The sequence below is a fragment of the Notamacropus eugenii genome, chromosome 3 (genome assembly GCF_028372415.1).
Source record: "Notamacropus eugenii isolate mMacEug1 chromosome 3, mMacEug1.pri_v2, whole genome shotgun sequence".
Lineage (NCBI taxonomy): Eukaryota > Metazoa > Chordata > Mammalia > Diprotodontia > Macropodidae > Notamacropus > Notamacropus eugenii.
This window is the reverse complement of record NC_092874.1, coordinates 18,783,370-18,806,081: the sequence shown is the minus strand read 5'-3', so window position 1 is coordinate 18,806,081 and position 22,712 is coordinate 18,783,370. Positions and strand designations below refer to the sequence as shown.

Sequence of the window (22,712 nt, the reverse complement as noted above, 5' to 3'; positions counted from 1 at the left end):
GACTTTGCCTTCCTGCATACAGCTGCATCCCTAGGATCACCAGGCCCTCTGATCACTCCAGCAGCAAAGCCCCCTAATATGTGTTGTATCCCCAATTTGGAACATAAGCTCACTAAGAACAAGTCCTGTCTGAAGTATTTAGTCCGCGTTAAACTCTTTCACTCATTCATTCATCAGTATGGGCATCTGGAACAAGCCACACAAAGAGACAATCAGCTAGGCTTAGAAACGGACGTTCGGAGAACAGGCCTCACTGCCTTCAGAAAATAGCATGAACATTCTAACAACATTACTGCATGGCTGAGAAGCTGAAGAGAGGGTCTGAAGAAGGGTAAAGTTAGTATCACCAAGAAGGCCCCGGATGTGGGAGGGGCATGGACGAGCTGCAACCTGAGATCAATAAAGAACCTCAGGGAAAAGCATAAGAAAGAGAAAGATCAAGACAGGAAAAGACAACTGGCTGACCACGCCCCATGATGAAGGCTGACCTCGCCTCGCAATGAAGGCTGAACAGCACTGGCCATTCCAATGTGTGTGGGCAGGCAGCCTGGATCACAATCTGCAAATCAATGTGAATCCAGATCTGCGGATCTCCAGGTATATTATTGAAAAGACCAAACTCTATAATCTTTTACAAAGACATATCCAAGATAATTAACAATTTTATAATTCTGGGTGATTAAAACTGTTGACCCCTAGGTCGACAGAAAATGCCACAGCCCAAAATAATTCACGGCTCCTTTCTGCGGTCAGAGAGAAATCCATCCTGTCGTGGGTGTCAGACTCACCCTGCACTTACAATGCCTCACATAATTGTATAAACAAATTATTTCAGGACTAAGAAGCAGCTTCAAGTCACTCAGAAACCCTCCTTATGAAGGTGGCATCATCCATGGCATTGTCACCACCATCTGCCCCATGCCCACTGGTGGCTGCCACTGTGGTTCATTAGTTTTATATTCATGATGCTTTCATACATATGAGTCACAGAAAGACAATCTCAAAAGCACAGAATCTGAAGAGACCATTCAAGTCTGACGCCAAAATGGCATCCCCTCAACGTAGAGGCCGCGTCACTTGTATCTCATCTGCACATCCTGAGCGCCTCCCACTGTGTCTGCACAAAGTAAGCAATTAGAGCTTGTTCAACTGCACTGAACTGGCCAAGCTGCCTTGTGATCCAGCCTCTCAAGGGAGACTTCCTGGGGTAGCCCATTTTACCTCAGACTCTTTCCTAGTTCACTTCTTTTTCTATATGAGGGCCCCTTCAGTAGCTGGACAGAGCACCCACTGCTCTCAAGGCTTCTCTCCTGTGGACTAAATACCCCTAAATTTTGAAGTGATGCTCATCTAGAACGGAGGCAAGGCCCACGCCCATGCCCATTTGGGTGGCCTTTCTCCAGACACTCTCCAGCTTATAATGCTCCTAAACCGTGGCTACAAAAGCTGAGCACAACTCCCCAGGTGTTGTCTAACAGGCAGAAGGACACCAGACTGCCACCTCTCTTCCTGGAAGCTGCACCCCAGATCATGCACTACTGGTCCCTATAACACAATGATGACGATGCTAGGAATCCACAAAAATGCCCAGCTTTCTCAGAAGAGTCTCTCTCAGCTCATCCCTGGGTTCAAAAGCTTAAGAAGTACAACATGTAAATTAGATAGCAGCTAATTTAGGCCAAAGTTGCTATCCAGTGTCTGACTGACCCTTCTGTTCTGTGGTTACCACCAGTTAGCACTGATGCCTGAAAACAAGAACATTCCTCACAGCACTCGATGAACACTACATTGACATGTCCACACAAAAACTCATCCAGTTACTGGGCACATCCCTCAGAAGTATCAAATGAAATGGAAACATTCCACTGTGGACTCACACCATGAGTGAACTCAGTGACCAACAGCTCCCCCATACAAAGGCTAGACCAAAGAGGTTCCACACCACGTGGCACTATCAACCACAGTCAGGGTCTTCCTGCAGCGCTGATATTACAGGAGCATTTGGAATCTAGACAGGAATTGGTGATGACTAATGGGACACTAGATTTACAAAACCTTGACCATAGTAAGATAATTAACATTTTACTTAACTGTTCCTCAGTGCTCTAATTCAAGGGAGTGCCAACTAAAACAAAGTACATGTGTATTCTGTAAATTTGCGAATTGATATTATAAGCAGATAACCCTGATCCTCTACGTCCAATATTAGAAAAATTTTATTGGCTGATGCTTGGCTGTCACTATTGTTCTGTTTTTCTAATGAGATTGTATCTCAGCTTTGTCAAGATTATTTTAGCCACTAAAGCAATTCATAAAAGCAAAATGGAAACCTTCAATTTGAAGAATGTTTTAATGAGCAACTGATCATTTGCCACATATCTTGCAATTTTCATTATGCAAACTACTGTACACAAAATGTCCATTTTCAAACACAAGGGGCACTGTGAGTAAAAAGGCCTAACTGTGACTCTTCCAAATCACCTTTCCTCTCAAGTCTCCTGTGCTACTTTTTATCCCCCACGCCTCGCCCATCGTTCCCACCAGCCTCTGGGACATTTCCAAGTGACTGTTCCATCAGTCTCCCCAACTCACTTTACCTAAACTTGTGGCTTTGCTCACCTTCCTCATGCCTAGAAAGTTCTCTTTAAGTATTTACTATATCCTGTGTATCTGTCCTCCACCTCCAGGAGAACCCTCCCACATGATACAGTATTTGCCAGAGAGCACAATAGATCAACACACTGAGAAAATCCAACATCCATGTAACATGGGATCTCTGTGGGCCTCCCCCCTAAACAAGTGGCCTGACGGGGTCTTTTCATCTCTTTGCTCAAGTGGATCTTGAGAGTTTTTTTGATGTCACTGGTCTTTTCCATTTCCATTTCTAGAGCTGCTTGGGTGTGGTTTTCCGGGCTCTGCTCACTTTATCCTTTCGTCCTTCTCTACATCCTTTCTTACAGCACAGTTGGCTCACGACCATGTGCCACAATGTATCGAGTCCCACCCCAACTGATGAGCATCTACTTTGTTTCCAATTTATCACTACTGTAACAAGTGCCGCTATATATTTTTCTTGTCCATGGCTTCCTTAGGGTATAAGAACTTAATAATGGAGTCTTCAGTTCAAAGAGTGCAGACATTTTAGTCACTTTATTGACACAGTGCCAAATGGCTGTACCATTTCAGAGCTCCACCAACAATGTGTTAGTGCGTCTCCCTTCCCACAACCCCCCTCCAATGCTGACTGTGATCCTTTGGGGTCACTTTTGCCCATATGCAGGGTGTGAGGTGAGATCATGGGGCTGTGAACACTGCAATTTGTCGGTTGGTTCCCTTGAACCATTTATCTATTAGAGAATAACCAATCTTCAACTCTTAGAATCTCTATCTTCCTTCAAAGTTTAATCCAAATGACACTGTTACACGTGCCCTCTTGCTGAGGCCCGCCCCCAATATTCTGTTTCAGTTTCCACGAAGACAATTAATTCAGTTTTGTCTTTGTGTCTTCGGTGTCTAAAAATCAACAGGCATATGGTGAGTGTTGACCGAATTGTTTTCTTTGATAGAAAATTCTGTATCTAATTCAATAGACAAGCAGTTGTTCCTAGATCCCTCGGTACAGGAAGTTTCTTTGGGGGAACTATAGGTAAGCTGCTGCCCACATTTGGTGGGAATTTTTCTTCTCCATTTGCAACTGGGGGCTTTTGGCTGTTGTTCCAAGGTGTCTTTTTAAGGACCATTCTCTGCCAATGCAGGCAAGGCCTTCTCTAGAACTTCCAAGAGACTTACCCAGGATTCCAGAGCCTGGCTATGTCATGGAGAGACCTGGAATCAAGGGTGACCTGACGGTAGAGCTAGCTTTTTAAAATATTAATTATATCAAAATCTCAGGCTGCCAATTACAAAGAAACTTCCATTAACTACCTTGCTTTTCGTTCACGATCTCTGTATCTACCAATAGACTACTGGTTTCCAGAAATCAAGTCAAAAAGCATTTATCAAACACTGACCATGTTCTAAGCCCCATGCCATGTTTTAAAGCACTGGGGACAGCCAAAATGTCCATCTGATATCCTAAGATCTTATTCTCCTACTTAAGTAGCTGACAAATTTCTTCGATTCTAAATTTTGGAGCAGTAAAATGCTAATGGGTAGAGTTCTCTGAATGTTTCAAAAGAACAGGCAGTCTATACACACATTCCACAGAAGCTCACTGCAGAAAATACCCCAGAAAAATCTAAGTATTTTATTGGAGCAAAAGTCTGGCTAAGTTTCCCTCTATGCTTATCATTGATAACATGAATTCATCTGTACATTTCAAGGATTAAACTGTCAACATACAATGGATGAGACAACTGAAGTCATACCAGTCAAAAAGAGGAAATGAGATAAAAACATAGCTCTGCTGAGGAAGTGACTTCTTAAAACACCAACATTTTTGCTCATACTAGAAAACTTCAGATCCCCTTGCTTCTAATTCCCTCTAATGTCTGAGTCCTAGAATTAACACCTGAAAGGCAGGACATTCTTAACTCCCCCCACCCATCAGCAGCTGTGTTTCATTCAGGCTCTGATGCCACTGACCACCTTGCAGCCAGAGACAGAGGGCTGGGAACAGTCCTCCCCTGGGTTTCAGGTTCCACTTCAGAAACTATCTGTGTGATTAAGGGCAAAAACACTTCCCATTTACAGTCTCAATTTTCTAATAAATAAAATGGGAATAATATGTTATACCTGACTCACAGGTACGAAGGGTCATGTAAACCTGATATTACATGAATCAATTTTTATATTCTTTATAATGCTTTTTTCCTGTATTAATTATCCCAATTAATCTCCATTGCCTTATCCTCCCCTCAAACTTGAATGGACTTGTCTCTCAAATTAATAAGAAAGAATATTACATTTGCCTTGGGCAAGTTTCCAGGAAGAGAACACTAAAGCAAACTTAAAACAGCAGCTGTAGAACGGAAGACAAGGTGGCAGGGGAACTAAACCGAGCCACTTCACCCGAAGATTTATTTTCAGAATCTTGGTCCACCCTCTGTCCTGGCCTCAGGAGGACCTGCTTGCATCCAGATTCATTTTATTCCTCTGCACTGATTTTATGCAGCACTGCTCTGCCACTCAGTCTAACTTACCTTTAAAAATTATTTTATTGTGGAATTCTTGAATGTTGTAAGTAAACCAATTTTCACTGGTTTAAATCTTTCTTTTAATGTGCAGAAATTAAAATTACATTTCAGAAGTGTACTCCTGTCTGATTTTCATTTCCAACTGCCATAAAATTTAAAGCTAGAAATCTGTGATGGTGTGTATATGTATATAAAAATTGGTTTCTGTCTGGTGTAAATAATCTGAACGGTGAAACAGTAATCCGAAGTTACTTGCTATTCACGTGCATTAGAGTCTTTTCATCTCATTACCAAATCTCAGTGTGTCAGCAAATGAGCACAAGACTCTAACACTGCTTCTCATGGGTCTGCAGGAGGGCAAAGCACATAGATCAAAAAGGGGGGGGAGGGGAGGAAACCCTCTCTGCTAATTAAACTGAAGCAGATGACTAAGGAAGAGAAGGGCTTGTCACAGGTAATGTCAGAGCCAAGAATGATCAGATTAGATATGCAAAATGAGAAGAAAAGGTGGGAAAAAGCAGTAAGATAATACTCCAGACCTTAAATAGGCTGCAAAAGTTGTGACAGCTTTCCTAATTATTCCCAGTAATGGACACAGGAGGGCAAAAGGCAGAAGGGAGAAATACATTTTTCTCCATTATGGGTGCTGAGCACCAGGGCTAAAATCATGCCTGTCTGAACACTGATCAGCTTCTGCAAAGGTTAATAGCAATTAAATGCAGCAAACTAGATTAAATGAGAAGCAGGTCATGATACCACTGTTCTTGCAAAGAGCACAATAAAGTCACTCGTTTAAGTCCATCTCAGACCACAGCTCATCAAGAAAGTGCAACGAGAAAGAAACCACTTTATTTAAGAAATCCCTTCAATGCAATCAATGCCAATCGTGATGCATTACACCAGCCAGTGCCGTGCTCATCCTGGTCGCCCTGCCCAAGTACAAGGGATGCTACAGTGAACAGGAGGAAGATGTTCCCGTAGACGTCAAAACAGGAAGCTCCCACAACAACACTACACTTGAGTCTTCTCTAGGTGAAGGAATGCTAATAGAATTCAAAGTTTCAAGGAGGCAAAGAGATAACTAAGGACAGCAACACCGCTCCCTCCAATCCAGCCTGTTCTGAAAACCAAGCTTCCCACTCACTCACTCTGCAAGTATTAATTTTTTAAATAAAAACAATTCAGACTGATGACAACCAATTAAACAGGCCCCCAGAGGTCACCTCAGCCAGCCACCCCGTCTGATGTCACCTCATCTGATGTATGAGGAGACCAAGGCCCATAAAGGGGATGTGATTACCTGAGGTGATTAAAGGCAAGAGTCTCAGTGCCAGGCTTTGAGTCCAGGACTTCTGACTCCAAACTCAACACTCTTTCTACTACACTGTGCTGCCTCTGGTTATATCAATCTTAAAGTAATAAATAGATGTAATAAATATCACAATGAAAATCGTTCTGAGGCATTTTTATAACTGATTCTCTAACTCAAAAGGAAATTTACGTGCTGCCAGGTTTTCCAAAATTAGTAGCCATGAACGTATAATATTCTAAAAAACAGGTTAAGCAAAGGAAAAGAGAAACTCAGTTTACATTGCTCTCTTCAGGGTCTTCTAAACCATCAGGCCGGCTAAGGTTTCGAGCAGGTTGGCTACAGACGACATTGTCTTCCAGTTCCCACAAGGACATTCTTACAGGTGGCCTTTGAATTTCATCTGGGTAAAAAGCACCATCTGCTCCATCTGAAAACAAACCATAAAGGAACAGTGAAACATAATGCTTTAGTGTCTTTATTTTTATATAGGCTCAAAAAATTTCTATCAAAATTTAGATGTCAATAGTTGAGGGATCCCCAAATTGTTCAAAATCAAGCGTGTTTTTTTAAATTAACTGGAATTTAAACAATGCTTTAAGGTTTACAAAATCTTCAAATGACCTCATATCCTCAAACAAGCCAGTCTGGTAAGAATGAGATAATTACCACCTGGACTATTTTTCCCATTTTTCAGATGATGAAAATGACGCTCGGATGACATGTCCACGCTCACACAATCAGTTATTGTCAGAAGCAGGATTCAAACTCAAATCTCTGCTGACTCCTAGGACAATGTTCATTCCTCTATCCAGAAACAAGTTATTTAATTTCTACTAAGACTTGAAATATTTCTCCCCACTGTTTACCCACAAAAGAAAATCACACACTTGAAATACACAGGGTCCATAACACCCCAGCTTAACTCCAAACCAAGACTCTTTTTGAACAAACCTCTTGTGCCCTGGGTTGCATAAGGATTTCCAAACTGCAGGACTGGTCTCTTATTTGGTACTGAAGGCACAGGACCACTTTGCTCTTTGGAGGTGCCACTCACTTGGGACTGCCAGGCACTCTGACCTTCCATGACTCTCTCGGCTTGATTTTCAAGTCTCCTCTTAAGCTCCTAAAAATCAACAACAAAGAGCCATAAACCAACTAAAGAATCAAATGTTTTCTGGATAAGATAGCATCAAACAAATATGTGATGCCAGACAAAGACCACAGGGCACTTTTTCCACTCCATTTAAAAAGGAAACTTATATTTGCTCAAGTTACAACAAAGAGACTCTTGCTCAAATTATTTTCACCTTCACCCCATAAAACTCCTCCCTCCCTCCGAAGCACAGCCCAAACGCCGTCTTTCCTCGGCTTTCTCCCCCAAATGCTGCCGCTCTTCCTCCCAAAACACTTTGCAGCTAATTTGCTTCTGAAACGGAATGATCACGTATGAAGTGCCTGGACCGTGCCAGTACTTTACAGACATTCTCTCACTTGATCTTCACCCTGGGTGGGAAGCACTATTAATATCCCCATTTTACAGGAAACTGAGGCAGAGAGAGGTGAAGTAAGTTGCCCAAAGTCACAAAGCCAGTAAATATCTGAGGGTGGAGTTGGTCTGTGCAGTGTGTGTGTGTGAGCGCTTATCTTACAAAGTTGATGTGAGGATCAAATGAGATAAATGAAAAACATTCTGCCAAACTTTTTAAAGTACTAATGCTAGCTCTCATCACTATTAAGGGCAGCTAGGTGGCACAGTGGACAGAGCAGTCAGGAAGACTTGACTTCAAATCCAGCCTCACACACTCACTAGCTGTGTGAACCTGGGCAAGTCACTTTACCTTGTTTGCTTTGGTTTCCTAATCTCCAAAATGAACTGGAGAAAGAAATGGTAAATCACTCCAGTATCTCTGCTAAGAAAACCCCAACTAGGGTCATGAAGAGTCAGCCATGACTGAAAAACTACAATCGTCACTGTCACTGTCACTGCAGTTGCTATCGTAAATATCTACCGGCACAGTCATCGAGTCAGGAAGAAGCCAGTCTCACATCCTGCCTTTCCATGGTGGCTTATTCTGAGTGTTCCAGACACCTCTTAAAGATTATAAATTGTAGACAAAGTGCCAGCCTGCTGCGGAGGGAACTGACTCCTCCAAGAGTTGCTTATAACAACATCCAGTCCTGATGGTGATTCTCACATATGCATTTTCTGTCTCTCCTGTTGAGCATGAAGGTGTTCATTCTCTACTTTGTATCACCAGTAGGTGCATAAATGCTAGGTGATTGATGACGTGATCCGGCAGTTGGGAGCAACTTGGTATTGTTCTAAAGCATCACGTGATTTCCCAGACACAATCTAGCCCTGCCCTGCATTTGAATGTTGGCCCCAGACCACTATAAGGCTACAAGTCAGGGGTGAAATAATGGCTTGGGGTTTCCTCCTCTGCAAAATGGGAGTAAGGGAGAGGAAAAAGAGAGGAAGGAGGAGAGAGAGGAAGAGAGAGGAAGGGGAGGAAGAGGAGAGGTTCACTGGCCCAGAAGGCCCCTTCTCATTCTAAATCTATAGCCCTATACTCTTCTAAAATTCAACATCATGGTCAGCACAAAGGGCAGGAGGAGAACTACATGGTGGGGATTCAGGATACACCTCCGATGGCACTGCCCAAACAGCCAGAGCACTGCACAGGCAAATCTCAGACGAAGGAAAGGACCCCGAATCCCTGATAAGGGCGATGCAAATTAAAACAACAAAGATGAGGAAAAGTGAAGTGACTACGGATGGTGCAGCTGTGATGAGAGCAGCACACTAGCCCAGTCTGGGTAGAGCCGGGAACTGAGGCAGCCATTCTGGGGAGTGGTCTGCCCCAACACCCTACCACCAGTGGTAAATGGGGGCCGCCATACTTGTCAGTTAGGAGGCGACGTTGGAAAGAGGAGGAGGCAGCAGTGGGTGAAGAAGAGTCTCAAAGATGTTTGAGGGAGAAGGCCATAACGAGGCAGACCACATCATAACTAGCAAGGACTCTTCTGAAACAGGAGAGCTCATGTTTATACAATTGACCTCAAAGGGTTACGTTATGTGCACAGAGCTTTGTAAACTATCAAGCACTCTCTAAAGGATCAGCTATTATCACCGCTAAAGATTACAATGAGTTTTAAAAATATCTTCTTTGAAAACTAACAATCTAACAGAAATGACTTGACCACAGAAAGCCCAAAATGGCATCAAACAACAAGAGAAAATTGCAAATCAGTAAATAATTGTTTTTAAAAGACATTTTAAAATTAGATAGCTTACTTTTAAGGAATACTTGAAATTAAAAAAAATGTATAAGGATTTTTTAATTCTGTGAAAAATCTTTATAAAGACTGGAGGATTAATAAGTTCAATTCAAAATGTTAATACTCAAAGATAAAATCATGGAAAGGAATCATCACTTCCATTCACCCAGAGTTGGAAGCAAAATGATGCCTTTGGCTGAATGAACAGGAATCACTTTGTGTCTCTGGGCACCTCTTTATCTGTAATCCATCCTTCAGTAATAGCAACCAGAGATTCTCAAAGAGCTTCTAAACAAAATCACACCCCTAGAATGGATTTATCAGAAATGATTAAAGAATAACCAGCTTTCACGGTCAGTCACTTCTGGAAGTACTTTTCCTTCATACTTTAAGAAGTTTGAGGGTCCTAAGGAGATAAACTTGTGTTTCTTTCCCACTCTAAGAGTAAACAAGAGGGAAAAATGAGAGAAGTGCATATCCAATATTTTAAATTTACCAAGTTAACCAGATTGAAAATCAGCAACTTGCTCATCTCACAAATAAAATTAAAATGTCCAAAATGTGCATCTTTTTGCATATACATATAGTTATCCACATCTCCTGTTAAAAATCTTGGAAAACTTTCGTCGGCTTATTAAGTAAATTGAGTGAAATGTCTGTCTGTTTTGGTGATAGCTACTACGATATGACCAAAATGGTTTCATATTTAATCCTAACTTAAATGTAACTGTTCTCTAAGCAGAACAAAAGTATTTCCAAGATTTCCAGCACTGTTGTTTTACTGGATAGAGTGATTTTGCTGAAGATTTAATTTAAAAAAAAAATTTCATTCTCACTACTTACCTTAGCAAACTATAAGATTATAACACTTCAAAGCAAAGATCACAGTCAACTTATGATCACTAAGACAAAATTCAATTCTGAACACGTTTATCAGACACTAAATACAATCTGTCCCTTTACACCCTATTCATCCTCATTAAAACATTTTGTTATCATGATACGAGCCTGAAGTCATTTTATACAAAATCAGTACAACAGTCACAGGGTATCCATATCCATGAATGTATTTTACACAAATGTAAGGAAGATGCAAAGGGAACCTGTTACACGCTGAAACCACTATTCAAACGGATGACCGAACCATGACGAAAGTTATTCCTTTATCTTCTATTATCAATGTCTGTTTACAGCAGTTATAAAAACTACACACTGAAGATGGCCCTCCGCAGTCACTTCAAACTCGACATTCCTTCCGTCTCTCTATTATCACACGCCACAGAGCTTTGGACTTTCCCTTTTTCCTCTGCCTCCTTCTTCTGCTGTCTCTGTAAGGCTAACAGCTCTTCCTCTCAGGTTGTACTGCTCACTTGACCTAGGCTAGAGCTGAAGGGGCGACAAGGCTGTGATTAAATGCCACCACACTTCCTCTAAAAATGCTGCCTGTTACTAAAGAAAACAGTAAATACACACACACCCCATCTATACACTGGATTACTTGAAAAGATGTCACCACGTGCAAGCTAATCATTACAAGACAGAAGTCATTTCACAATGAATATGACTGTTTTAAGATCAGAGTCTCAATAAACCCAAATGAAATTGTTTTCAAAATGTATTTATTACTGGCACTCTTACATTGTCATACCCTTTTCATATCATTTCCTTTTTTTAACCTGTATTCTGAAATACACAGATCTTCTAATGCAATCCTATTCTACCAGTAAGGATACTGAAAGAGCTACTTCCTACCTGCTCCTCCTCCTTCTCCCTGGTAAGAGTTTCCAAATGTGAGGTCAGATCATTTATTTCTTGTTCTTTCTGCATCAACTGAACCTGTATGAAAAGTCAGCATTTAACCCAATTAAAGAACATAGTTCAGCATGCCCAGCTCCTTCTGTAATGCCACCTACATTCTTCTACTGAAGTTCCTCTGGAAGGTTATCAGTAACTTCCTCATTGCCAAATCCAAGGCCTTTGCAGTTTTTCTCCTCTCCTTGACCTCTTGGCAATCTGCTCAATAAATGCCTTTCTGAACATCCCTTCTGGTTGCTTTCTTCCTCTCCTTCTCCTTATGAGCAGCTTCTAATATGGTGTCAGTGGCCTGCCTTCTCTTCTCTCCCCTGGTGATCTTATCTACTCCCACAACTTCCATTTAGTACCCTTTGCAGATGACATAACTACGCATGTAAGCACGTCTCTCATCCTGATTTCTGTACCACTGGCTAGCCGTCAATGTCCCACCAAGACTTCAAACTCAAAGCACCTAAAAGTGATTCATCATCTTCCAATTTACTGTCTTAAATAAACCCTTACTCTTAGCTTATCTCCCCTCCATTGAAGGTCATGTGCCATCACTGATTGTCCAGGGCAAAAATAGGAAGCTCAGGGATCTCTGGCTTCTTTCTGGTGCCTCCCCCACCCAATCTGGATAACTAAATTTATTCTTTCTTCACAACATCTTTACCTCTATCCCTTCAATTCCACTGAAAAAATACAAGTTCAGATCTTTTACTACAGATTGCCAAAAAACCTGCCAGCAAGTTGGCACAGTGGAGACAGCTCTGGGACTGTAATCAAGAAGATATGAGTTCAAATCATACCTCAGACATGTAGTAGGGGCTTGTTTCCCTCCCCCTCCACTCTTTCTTTTTTTCAAACTCTGCCTTGACTGCATACACCAATCCTCCATCTGACTGGAACAGGTGCCATTAGTATGGCCTTCCTCCCAAAGCCAGTTGCAAGGCCACATCTTCCAGAAGCAAGCAAAGTGCCCTGCCTCCATACACCAAAATAACAAACTGTCCCACCCAACACACGCACACACATGTATGTGCACATGCATACACACACACACACACACACACACACACACACACACTCTCTCTTGTGCTGGTCCTTCTTGAGTGCACAAACTCCTTGTAGATAAGAATCAGGTGGTTTAAGGACACCTTTTATTCTTACCATCTACCTTACAACAGTGGTAAACTCTCTAATTCTCAAATAAATTGTACCAATACACACTCAAATAAAAAACCTCATTTCAGTACATCAAAGTTGAGTGATTTCCCAAGAAGTTAGCTACCAGTCTAAAAACTGATACAGGTTCAACACAGAACGCTCAGTCATGAGTTCAAACTCCCCGAGTTTCATGGCTAAAGATAAAGAAAACAGTTAAACTGGCCAAGTCTGGAATAAATAGGAGTCCTTAAGATAATCTGGAAATCTTTCCTAACATTTTTTCCGGAAATTTAACTACACTTCAATTTGTCATAGAGTATATATTACATATACTTCTTGTCTTCACAAAGAGAATACTAATGCAAAAAACTGAAATTCTTAAAATTATAAGATTATAACTTATTTCCTTCAGGAAATCAATTAACAGGAATGTATTTGTCCATTAGCAGTTTGATTATTATTAGCTAAAGATGGTAGTCATAAGCACAGACTCTTAAAAGTGGAATGAATTCTTATTTGTTAAGAATTAAATTCAGATTACATATATTTTCACTATGTAATTTGTGATCCAAGTAGTATCACGTGTGAGATAGGTCCCCAGGGACAGACTGACCCTGGACATCCAAGTTGTCCCCAAAAGTCCTCATGCCACTGTAAGTAATGAAAGCTGAAAACTGTACAAAGCATTTTGAGACGCCCTGTAAAAGGGGTAAAAACTGGCCAAGTGTGCCTAAGCACAAAGCTCTATAAGAAATGGAAGGGACACCCATGTTTCCTAAGATTACAGTGAACCATTACAGAACGGATGTTCAACATTAACACAAATTCAGTACTAAGAATTACAGGAACAAGCTGACAACAGCCACTCATTTCCCCTGCTCTCACTCAGGTCTATCTTCTATGTGTACAGGGCCAGATTTTGTAGGATGGATGGATGGATGGATGGATGGATGGATGGATGGACGGACGGACAGGTAGCTAACAAACAACCAAACACACTGACCTTATACTGGTCCTCCACCTGTGCAAGGCGCAGCTTTGCTTCCTCACTGATCTTCACTTGCTCCTTCCACTTCAGCTCCAATCTGGCCAGTTCATCGGCATAGCTGCTGCATTTGGCCCTCTCGTCCTACAGGACACACACCATTTTGATTTTGGTTACTCACTATTAACCGGTTTTCTGACCAACTATGCTTCTATTTAAGGCCAAACAACCAACCAACCAACCAACCACCCACCCAGAAAGGGCTGTGATTTACAGATGGGACCCTCACCTTCTGGTTTATTCCACCTAGTTAGATGATCAATTTCTAATTCACCTCCTGGAATACCACCTAAGCAAGTCTGCTACTCAAAGGCGCATTTTTGCTACCTCAACAGACCCCAAGACACTGAGAGTGAGTCTAAAACTTAAGTTCTCCAAAGGAGATGGAAGTGCCAGGTGTGACTGTTGGGTTGGATGACACTCTAGGACCAGATGGTGACAAGATCAGCTGTCTGCCTCTTAAAGGCATCATTCTAAAGTGGTCACTGTGATGGTGGTGAAGAGGAAAGATCAGGGACTTCATCAATGGGGGCAACCATTTCTAGTAAGATAGTAGCCCTGAAAGGTATTGTCTTAGATACATCCCTGAGGCCCTGCTCTGGTGTTCTGCTGGGGACACGCAGGATGTCACACAGGCGAGACTGGTTTTGATCACTATCCATCAGACTATGCTACATCTTACATGATAAAACTCCATCTTAACTGAATTACTACAGAACATGGAATTAATGAGGGCCCTATTGGCTACTTTAAACCATGACTGCATAAATTCGAGGACCACATCCTCTTAAGATGCACAGCAATGCTTTCTGTGTGTTGTCCTCGAATCTGACCCCCTTTTCTAAGGGAAGGGAGGGGGGCAAAGGAAGCTTCTATCCATCTCAGTGATGAACACCCAATAAATCCAAGCTGACAAACTGTTCAGGAAAGTAGCAAAACTAAAAGTTCTGCATGACCCAAAAGGATAAGCATAGGATGCCCGGAGCATCTGCTGACAGCAATCTGCCCTTCCAGTTTTGTGAATGGCAATGGTCACTCACTGGTTAATCAGCACAATCACTTTGAACTGAAAAATGTCATCTTTTAAAGTGAAAGCATTTCATTTATATGAAAAACAGTAGGAAGGTAACTAACAAATGTATCATGGGAGGATTTAAATGAAGCAAGCAGAACCAGGAGAACACTGTGCACAGTAACAGCTACATTTTAATGACATTCAGCTGTGAAAAGACTTAGCTGCTCTGATCACTAGGATCCACCACAACTCCAAAGTGCTTGGAAGTGTGGTTTATCAGAAACTGTGGCCTTCCGTTACCACCACACCCAATGAGAACTAACATTCTCAACAGAAAAAAGTATTTACAGCAGCGTCTCCAGAGAGAGAGAACTGATGGACTGAATCATATTTTTTTTCCTTTATTTTCTCTCCAGAACATGGCTAATTCTGCAATGTTTTGCATGACTTCTTATGTACAATGAGTACTGTATTTCTTAACTTCTCAATAGGTGGGGAAAGGGTGGAAAAAGGGAGAAAATTTGGAACTGAAAATAAAAGCAAATGTTTATGACACATTCCGATTTAGAGCTAGCAGGGACCTTAGAGGACACAGAATCCAATCATTTTTAAATGGGAAGGCTGAGACCCAGAGCAGTTAAATGTTTGCCCAAGGTCACACAGACAAAGCTTCCTGACTCAAGTCTAAAGCCAAATCTTCTATATGGGAGAAAGTAATTTTTATAGAAGGAAAAGCAAAGCATGGTGATTTCATTTGTTTCATGAGAGTAAAACAATGTAATGGGAAAGGTGTTGAGACTTGAATTCAAATTCTGCCTCACGTGCTTATTAAATTTGTAATTGGGGGCAAATCTTGACCTTTCAGAGGCTCAGCTGCTTCATCTGGAAAATAGGAAGAGATCTTTGCATTACCTTTCACACAGAGTTGCTTAAAGTAAAATGCGTTAAATGTAAAAGCCCTAAATCAATGAGAATTATTACTATTATCAAGGATCAACGTGTCTTCCGAAAATCAATGAGACTAGAAACATGCTGCATCTCTTTAAAGCTCTCTCACATCATTTTTTAAAAGGAAAATAAAATGAGGTGGAACAGCAGCATCACCTCATGACTAGAAATCAGCCTCAGGGGCCAGGCTAGGCTTCCACTCTGCCTCAGGGGGGCAAAGAAGGTGCTGGCCTGCACGGGTGCTGGAGGAGGCCTCACACAACAGTGATAGGCTTAAGGCTAAACAGGACCCGTATTCATGGAAGCACAGGATGGAAGAAGGGCCTGCAACCATCTCCATAGCTGGTTTCTGGTTCAGCTTCTCAAAGTCACTCACTTACCAGGAGTAGTTGTTTACATTTCTTGTACTTTTCTGTTTTCTCAGCAATTTCTTTGGTCATTTCACAGACTTGTCCCTTTGTCACCACCTCAGAAATGATCTCAGATGTAGCAAGTCCAACTATTTAAAGAAAAATTTATTAAAAAGTGCTGAAACCTTCCATTTCACTTCTTAAATTAACTGTGTGCCTTCATTGCCAAAGAAGACCATGCCATCAGAGAAATGATGACATGACTTGCACTTGATTTTGTTTTGAGTGAGGGAGGGCTGTGCAAGTCACCAGTCTCACTTCTTCTCCAGAGCCATCTGAATCCAGTGACCAGATATTCATCAGGATGACTGGAGATGACCCAGGATGAAGCAAGTGGGGTTAAGTGACTTGCCCAAGGTCACATAGCTAGTGAGTGTCAAGTGTCTGAGGTGAGATTTGAACTCAGGTCCTCCTGACTCCTGCACTGTTGCTCTATCCACCGCACCACCTAGCCACCCCTAAATTAACTAACCACAGCTTAGCTAGACAAAGGTCAGCCTGCAAAGGCAACAAGTGGATTAACTATGCCCGCCACCATCACTTAAGTCTCACAAAGCAGAAATTCTGATGTATTATCTTGACTAAAACTCAGTTTGACTTTGAAACTGGGTAGCCTTTGTTCTTACGTACTATTTAGGCTCTTACAAATTCACAAGCAAGTCTTTGTCATTGGACATGACTCCTCCCTCTTACAGCCCCCATGTGTGCCTGCTCATCCTCTAGACTCCCGTCACCCTCCCTCCATAAATGTTCTCCATCAGGATCCTCCACCTCAGAAGACCTTCTTCTAGATCTATGTACAGGTGCTAACTAGGATGGAATACAGGTCCGGACCTTGCCGCTCTTCTCACATGAAGGGATGAGTTTCTCTGATAAAAAGTCTTTGTGTGCCTTCCCCGGCACATGTCTTTCCTCACAATGTCTTGGCCTATTTATGCCCACCACTCATTTAACCACTGTTCTTTGGGTGGCTAGAAACTGGTTCATCAGACTGCTGCCTTTCCTCACCACCACACTAAAAGAATACTGACATTCTCAATAGAAAAAAAAAGTATTTGTAGCACCATCAAAGTCAGTGCCCTGAACTGGGGCAGGGCCCACCATGCTGTGATGGGATGGAATGAGCCATGTAATGAACACAGAACTGTGTAAGAGGACAACTCAGATGCAGGTAGAGCCGACCAGGAAAGCAGCATATCCGGTGAGCACAGCAGTGTAAACAGAAAGAACAGAAGCGAGACTGAGACTGAAGCCCACAAAGCGACATGGGCCAAGCTTGGCCCCAAAAGAGCTTCATCAGGCTTTCCAATGGGTTGGATGGTTCTGCTCAGCTATCCCCCATCCACTCCCCCTTCTTCACTGCTTCCTGTAAGACAAGGCTCTGTGGAAGGCAAGCAAGGAGCTACACGGGAAATGCTGGTGATATTATATTTCTAAAGGAAAAGAAAAGCTTTGGTTTTATATCAATGAAAAGCTTGAGGTCATGAAAAGCAATGCACAATTCTCCAAAGCAATCTAGCCTATACCTACCACCTACACCATTTAGAGGTCAGTTTATTTACTACATGCAACACCTGTCCAAGATCTTGTACTGATGGACCACTTCTGTGAGGTGTCAATCTTAGCATACCGAAAAATCTGGCAACAGACACCGCCAACCAGCCTTGTTTTCCTGTGTGGGTTTTGTGGCTGTTGAATCATTTCAGTTGTATCTGACTCTGTGACTCATTTGAGATTTTCTTGGCAGAAACTGGAGCAGTTTGCCACTTCCTTCTCCACCTCATTTTACAAATAAGGCACACAGGGTGAAGTGACTTGCCCTAGGTCACCCACCCAGCTAGTGTCTGAGGTGAGATCTGAAATCAGGTTTTCCTGACTCCAGACCTGGCACTCTCTCCACTGCACCACCAAATGCCTCCATGTGGTTAGTTGGGTAGGTAGACCATATGCTTTCAATTCTCTCATCCTAAGATCTGCTGCCAGCGCCAGCAGCTGGTGCTACTACTATCTTTAAGGAATGCCTCTTCTGTTTGGCTCTGCTGGACATCCTCTAGGACAGCAGCAAAGAGCATAAGCAAGCAGATGCCACTTGCTTGAGTGTCTCACTTACTATTAATAATCAGAGGGTGCAAACAGGTTGTTTCATCTTTCAAGGAAGGTCACAGTGACACACAAATGGAAGAGACTTTGCTGGAAGACAACACTAACAGCTAAGTTCTCTTCTAGGCAAGCAAGAGTTCTGGGTTTGCGTTTTTATAGTTTTCAAGGCAGAAGTCCAATGACCACCTACCCACCATCTCACCACTCGGCAAGGAGACAAAGCACATTCTAGATTCCTTTGGTCTCTGGAGACTGACTGAACTTCTGTAGGAAAGGCTGACTGACTGTGATGATGTCTGCTCTTTTATCCATTTCCCTTTTAGTGTCAACGGCTGATTTAACTTGGTCAGGACAGAGCTGACAGAGCTGTGCACTCCATCATCCCAGGTCATGAGGTCATGAAAAATAACACACAATCCCCCAAAGCAATCTAGCCCATACCTGCCTCCTACACCATTTAGAGCTCAATTTATTTACTACGTGGGACATGTGTCCAAGATCATGTATTAGCTTCTGCTTTCACCCTCTACTCTAATAGCCCAATTATCTGACTCTGCTATGTTGTTCTAGATAGATGGTATTTCAAGCCTACGAAAATTCACAAAAACTGGACAAGCTAAGGATACCTGTAGCAGCTGACAATTTGATGTTAACAGGAGAGCCAGCTGCTGTCTCTGTGTTGCTTGAGGCATCCATCACTTTCTGCTGGTTCCCAGTTTTCTTTATGAAAAGAGAGACAGTTATTAGTAATCTATTCAATATCCTAACAATTGTTAAATACTTAGTATTATCACTGAAAATGTAAATACACTGACAATTCTGCCTACAACATTCCTAACCCTAAATAATGCATACTGCATGAAGCAATCTGGTAAGTGAAGACAAATTTAATTACTTTAATAATTACAACAGAAACTTCTTAAAAACTGTAGCAAGAAGATTAGCAAAGATAAGGCCACAAGATTAACAAAGGGGCTGTCACCTGATACTGTACTTTACTGTAAATACTCTGCAGGTTCAAGTCTCTCCTATAAATCACCCCTCTGGTCATGAGAGATCCTCACAGATCTCCCTCTTGAAACCAACATTATGCCTTCTAAGCTTCTCAATGACAGGCCCCAATACCTTACAAAGCAGCAAATCTGCCCAGGAGCCACAGCCAAGCAATAAGTAAAGTCCTTAGTACTCTCCCTAATGACCTGTATTCTTCTACTGCCCTACACTGTCTCTTGAGCACAAATCTCTGCTTTCCTTCGCAATGATTACTTGCAACAGGACAGAAGGAAACTAGTCACTGATGGTGCAGGGGACTGTTTCACAGGTGGAATTCCCAAACCGCAGGCTGACTTCCCTTAAGAACTCTGCCTCACAATTCTGCAGCAATATGCTGCAGATTCTGCACCCAAAGCTCTGAAGCATCAGAAACAGATGCCTCGGGGGGGCTGCCCCAACTTTCTCCCACTGCTACCCTCCCACCCTGGCTGGCTGCCCACAGATAAGCTGCCCTGGGAGCCCCAACTCCAGACTAGCCCTGGCAGAGTCAGGAGACAATTTCCTCACCATAGCATAAGAGGAAAAAGTACTAGGAATACAGGCAGAAATCTACACCCCAGGCCTGCTACATTCTCCCTGGGCAACCTTAGGCAAGTCACTTTCCCTTTGCGGTCCTCAATTTCCTAATCTGTAAAATGGGGAAGTTAAGATGACTCCTGAGGTCTCCTTCATCTGGAATCCCCGGTACCAGGTATTAAACAAAAAAAGCAAGGAAAAATCCTCCCAGTCCCAGAAAGTATGTGGCCATGGTACAGGCAGTATGATGCTTACTATGTGTACTGATTATAATGTACTTTTATCAGTGATGATCAAAAAGGCCTGAAGGAAATCCTTCGGCAAGGCTGCCGTCGGGGCTACTCACAGCCTGCTCGGAGAGCCGGGTCACCTGCTTTTGGAGCTTCTGGCACTCCTTGAATTTCTCCCTGTAATGGTCTGCAGCCATCTGCAGGCGAAGCTTTAGATCCTCCACCTCTCTGCGCAGGTCCTGCTCAACTGGATCCGTTTTCTCCTTTAAGAAGATTTTAATAAAAATTAGTTTAGAAACAAAACAGCCCAGGTATTTGTTCTGGAAATACATTTCTTGTCTAGAACATATGTTTTTCAAAATGAGTAAATCATTGCACAAAATGTAATGGTAAAATCATCTCAGAAGCACATAGCCACTAAAAACTAGGTGACCCAAGAAACCAAGGAATCTGGGAAAGAATTTCTGCATATAACACTCCTAACCCTAAATAACATAAATAGGTTTCAGGAAATTTCAAAAAAAATTATAATCTTTCCCTTGAAAAACTTAATTCAAAAACAGAATCAGTAGTTATAACCATTAAGAATATGCTGATTGGGGAATGGCTGAACAAATTATGGTATATGAATGTAATGGAATACTACTGTGCTACAAGAAATGATGAACAGGAAGACTTCAGAGAGGCCTGGAAAGACTTATGTGATCTAATGCTGAGTTGAGGGGAGCAGAACCAGGAGAACTTTGTGCACAGCAACGACCACAGTGTGTGAGAGTTTTTTCTGGTAGACTTAGAACTTCACTGCAATGCAAGGACTTAAAAAATTCCCAGTGGTCTTTTAAGGCAAAATGCCTTCCACATCCAGAGAAAGAACTAAGGAATTCAATCGCAGAATGGAGGAGATCATTTTCTTTTGTATTACATTTTGGTTTGTTTTATGATTTCTCCCATTCATTTGAATTCTTCTATACAGCATGACTATAGTGAAAATGTATTTAACAGGAATGTATTGTGTAGAACCTATATAAAATTGTATGCTGTCTTGGAGAGGGTGGGTGGAGCTGGAGGGGAGGGGAGGGAGGCGAGGGGGAAAAAGAAAAAATCCAGGTTGTATGGAAATGATTGTGGAACACTGAAAACATGAATAAATAAAAAGAATGTGCTGAAAATTTACCACAAAATCGATGTCAAGAAAAGCAAAATGAACGAAAAACGAAAACAGAGAATGCTGTGATCTAAACCCTGATCTGCCTTATGAGAACACTGTATTTCTTTTTCAAGTTTTCAAAATATTCTGTGAGCAGCCAGTGCATTCTCCAGGTAAACTCAACCACTCAACTCTGGCTGGCTGACCTGTTGCTTTTTCACAACGGCGACTCTCAGCTCAGCCACGGCCTCTGCCAGCTGTTTTTTGACTTGCTCATTTTCTAGCCGGGCGCTGTGGAGATCAGCCATGGTCTGATCCCTCACATTGACTGCATCGCTCAGTTCTTTGGCCAGAAACACAACTTCTTGCCGAGTAGCTTGGACCTGTTCCTCTGCTTTGCGAAGCTGCTCTTTCAGACATGCAGAATCATCCTGAAAAAAACAAAAAATAAAAAAGATCCCTAAGTATCTACATTAAAAAAATCTCTTCAGTTTCATCTAGGGTGAGGTCTCCTATTCTCTATCAACAACCAAATCCCACCACTTCCTGTCAATAACATCCAATGCCCTGAATGAACCAACGACTCAACACACTAGCTCTTAACCTACGTGGTAGTGCGGCACCAAAGGGAACCTTATCTGTTTCAAACTTGATGCTTCATTTTTAAGAAAGCAAAACTTTAAAATGCCAAGGAAATAAGCCCCCTGATGCCTTCCCCATCCACGGGAACCAGAGTTCTAGACTGAGACCTGGAGAAAACAGCAGAGGGCATGTAGCCCAACCACCACCTTTCACACAGGACACTGAAGTCACACAAATCATCAGGAAGAGACGCAAGGTCTAAATCAAGCTGCTAATGGCAGACAGGTCAAGGTTCTGGTTCATGGATGCTCTTACCCTGGATGGATGTAACTCTAAGCCGGCAACATAAAAATTCCATAAGGAAGCAGCTCGTCATGTGTCTGTCCATTCTTCTATCCTACGCTCATTGTATGCTGGGGACTAGAATCACAACAGAACAACCTACAAGCTTTGACAGGACCTCCCGGCGTCAGCATCTTACTTCTCCAGAGGACTTCTTTTTCAATGATCTTGCAATGCCCCTGCAAGCTAGCACCTTACAATGTCCTGACAGTGAAACTCCGGAGCAGGACAATCTCCATGTCTCCAGTCATATGACTCATTTTGAGCAGAGCACCTAGCCCAGTTGGATAATTAGCTATGTGATATTAGCTACGTGATTGGTTAAGACCAGTGAGGAACACTGTGAAGTTCTTTTAGAAGTACTAAAACTTTTGGCCAAAGGATTTTACTAATATATTGCCTAACATATAAGACAGCAACAGGGTGAAAAGTATATAAGATCAGTAGATCTAAAGTTAACCACCGCTGTTACTTAATATCTATGTAACTTCCAGTAAATTATTTCAGCTCATGAGCTTTTAGGTTCCTAAAGGGCTTGGATGATAAAGAAGATTCCATGGTGTCAGAAGTACTAAGCTCCAATTTCCATGATACATTCATCTGTCCGCTTCTTTTACCTCCTTATCATTTTACATAA

The 22,712-nt window shown here is 42.1% G+C and overlaps 1 protein-coding gene across 4 annotated transcripts in view; it reads right to left on the bottom strand.

Annotated features, from left to right (window-relative positions):
- The window catches only part of TAX1BP1 (Tax1 binding protein 1), a 66,468-nt gene that overhangs the window by 5,252 nt on the left and 38,504 nt on the right, over positions 1-22,712 (bottom strand). The window contains exons 9-16 of one of the 4 annotated variants that reach the window (XM_072651015.1): positions 21,358-21,582; positions 20,121-20,267; positions 18,832-18,925; positions 16,076-16,194; positions 13,691-13,816; positions 11,479-11,562; positions 7,399-7,570; positions 6,726-6,874 (exon numbers count right to left, since the gene is read on the bottom strand). In XM_072651015.1, the coding sequence (XP_072507116.1) occupies positions 6,726-6,874; positions 7,399-7,570; positions 11,479-11,562; positions 13,691-13,816; positions 16,076-16,194; positions 18,832-18,925; positions 20,121-20,267; positions 21,358-21,582 (1,116 nt within the window). The remainder of the gene's footprint in view (positions 1-6,725; positions 6,875-7,398; positions 7,571-11,478; positions 11,563-13,690; positions 13,817-16,075; positions 16,195-18,831; positions 18,926-20,120; positions 20,268-21,357; positions 21,583-22,712) is intronic. The other 3 variants (XM_072651016.1, XM_072651017.1, XM_072651018.1) reach the window with 3 other exon arrangements.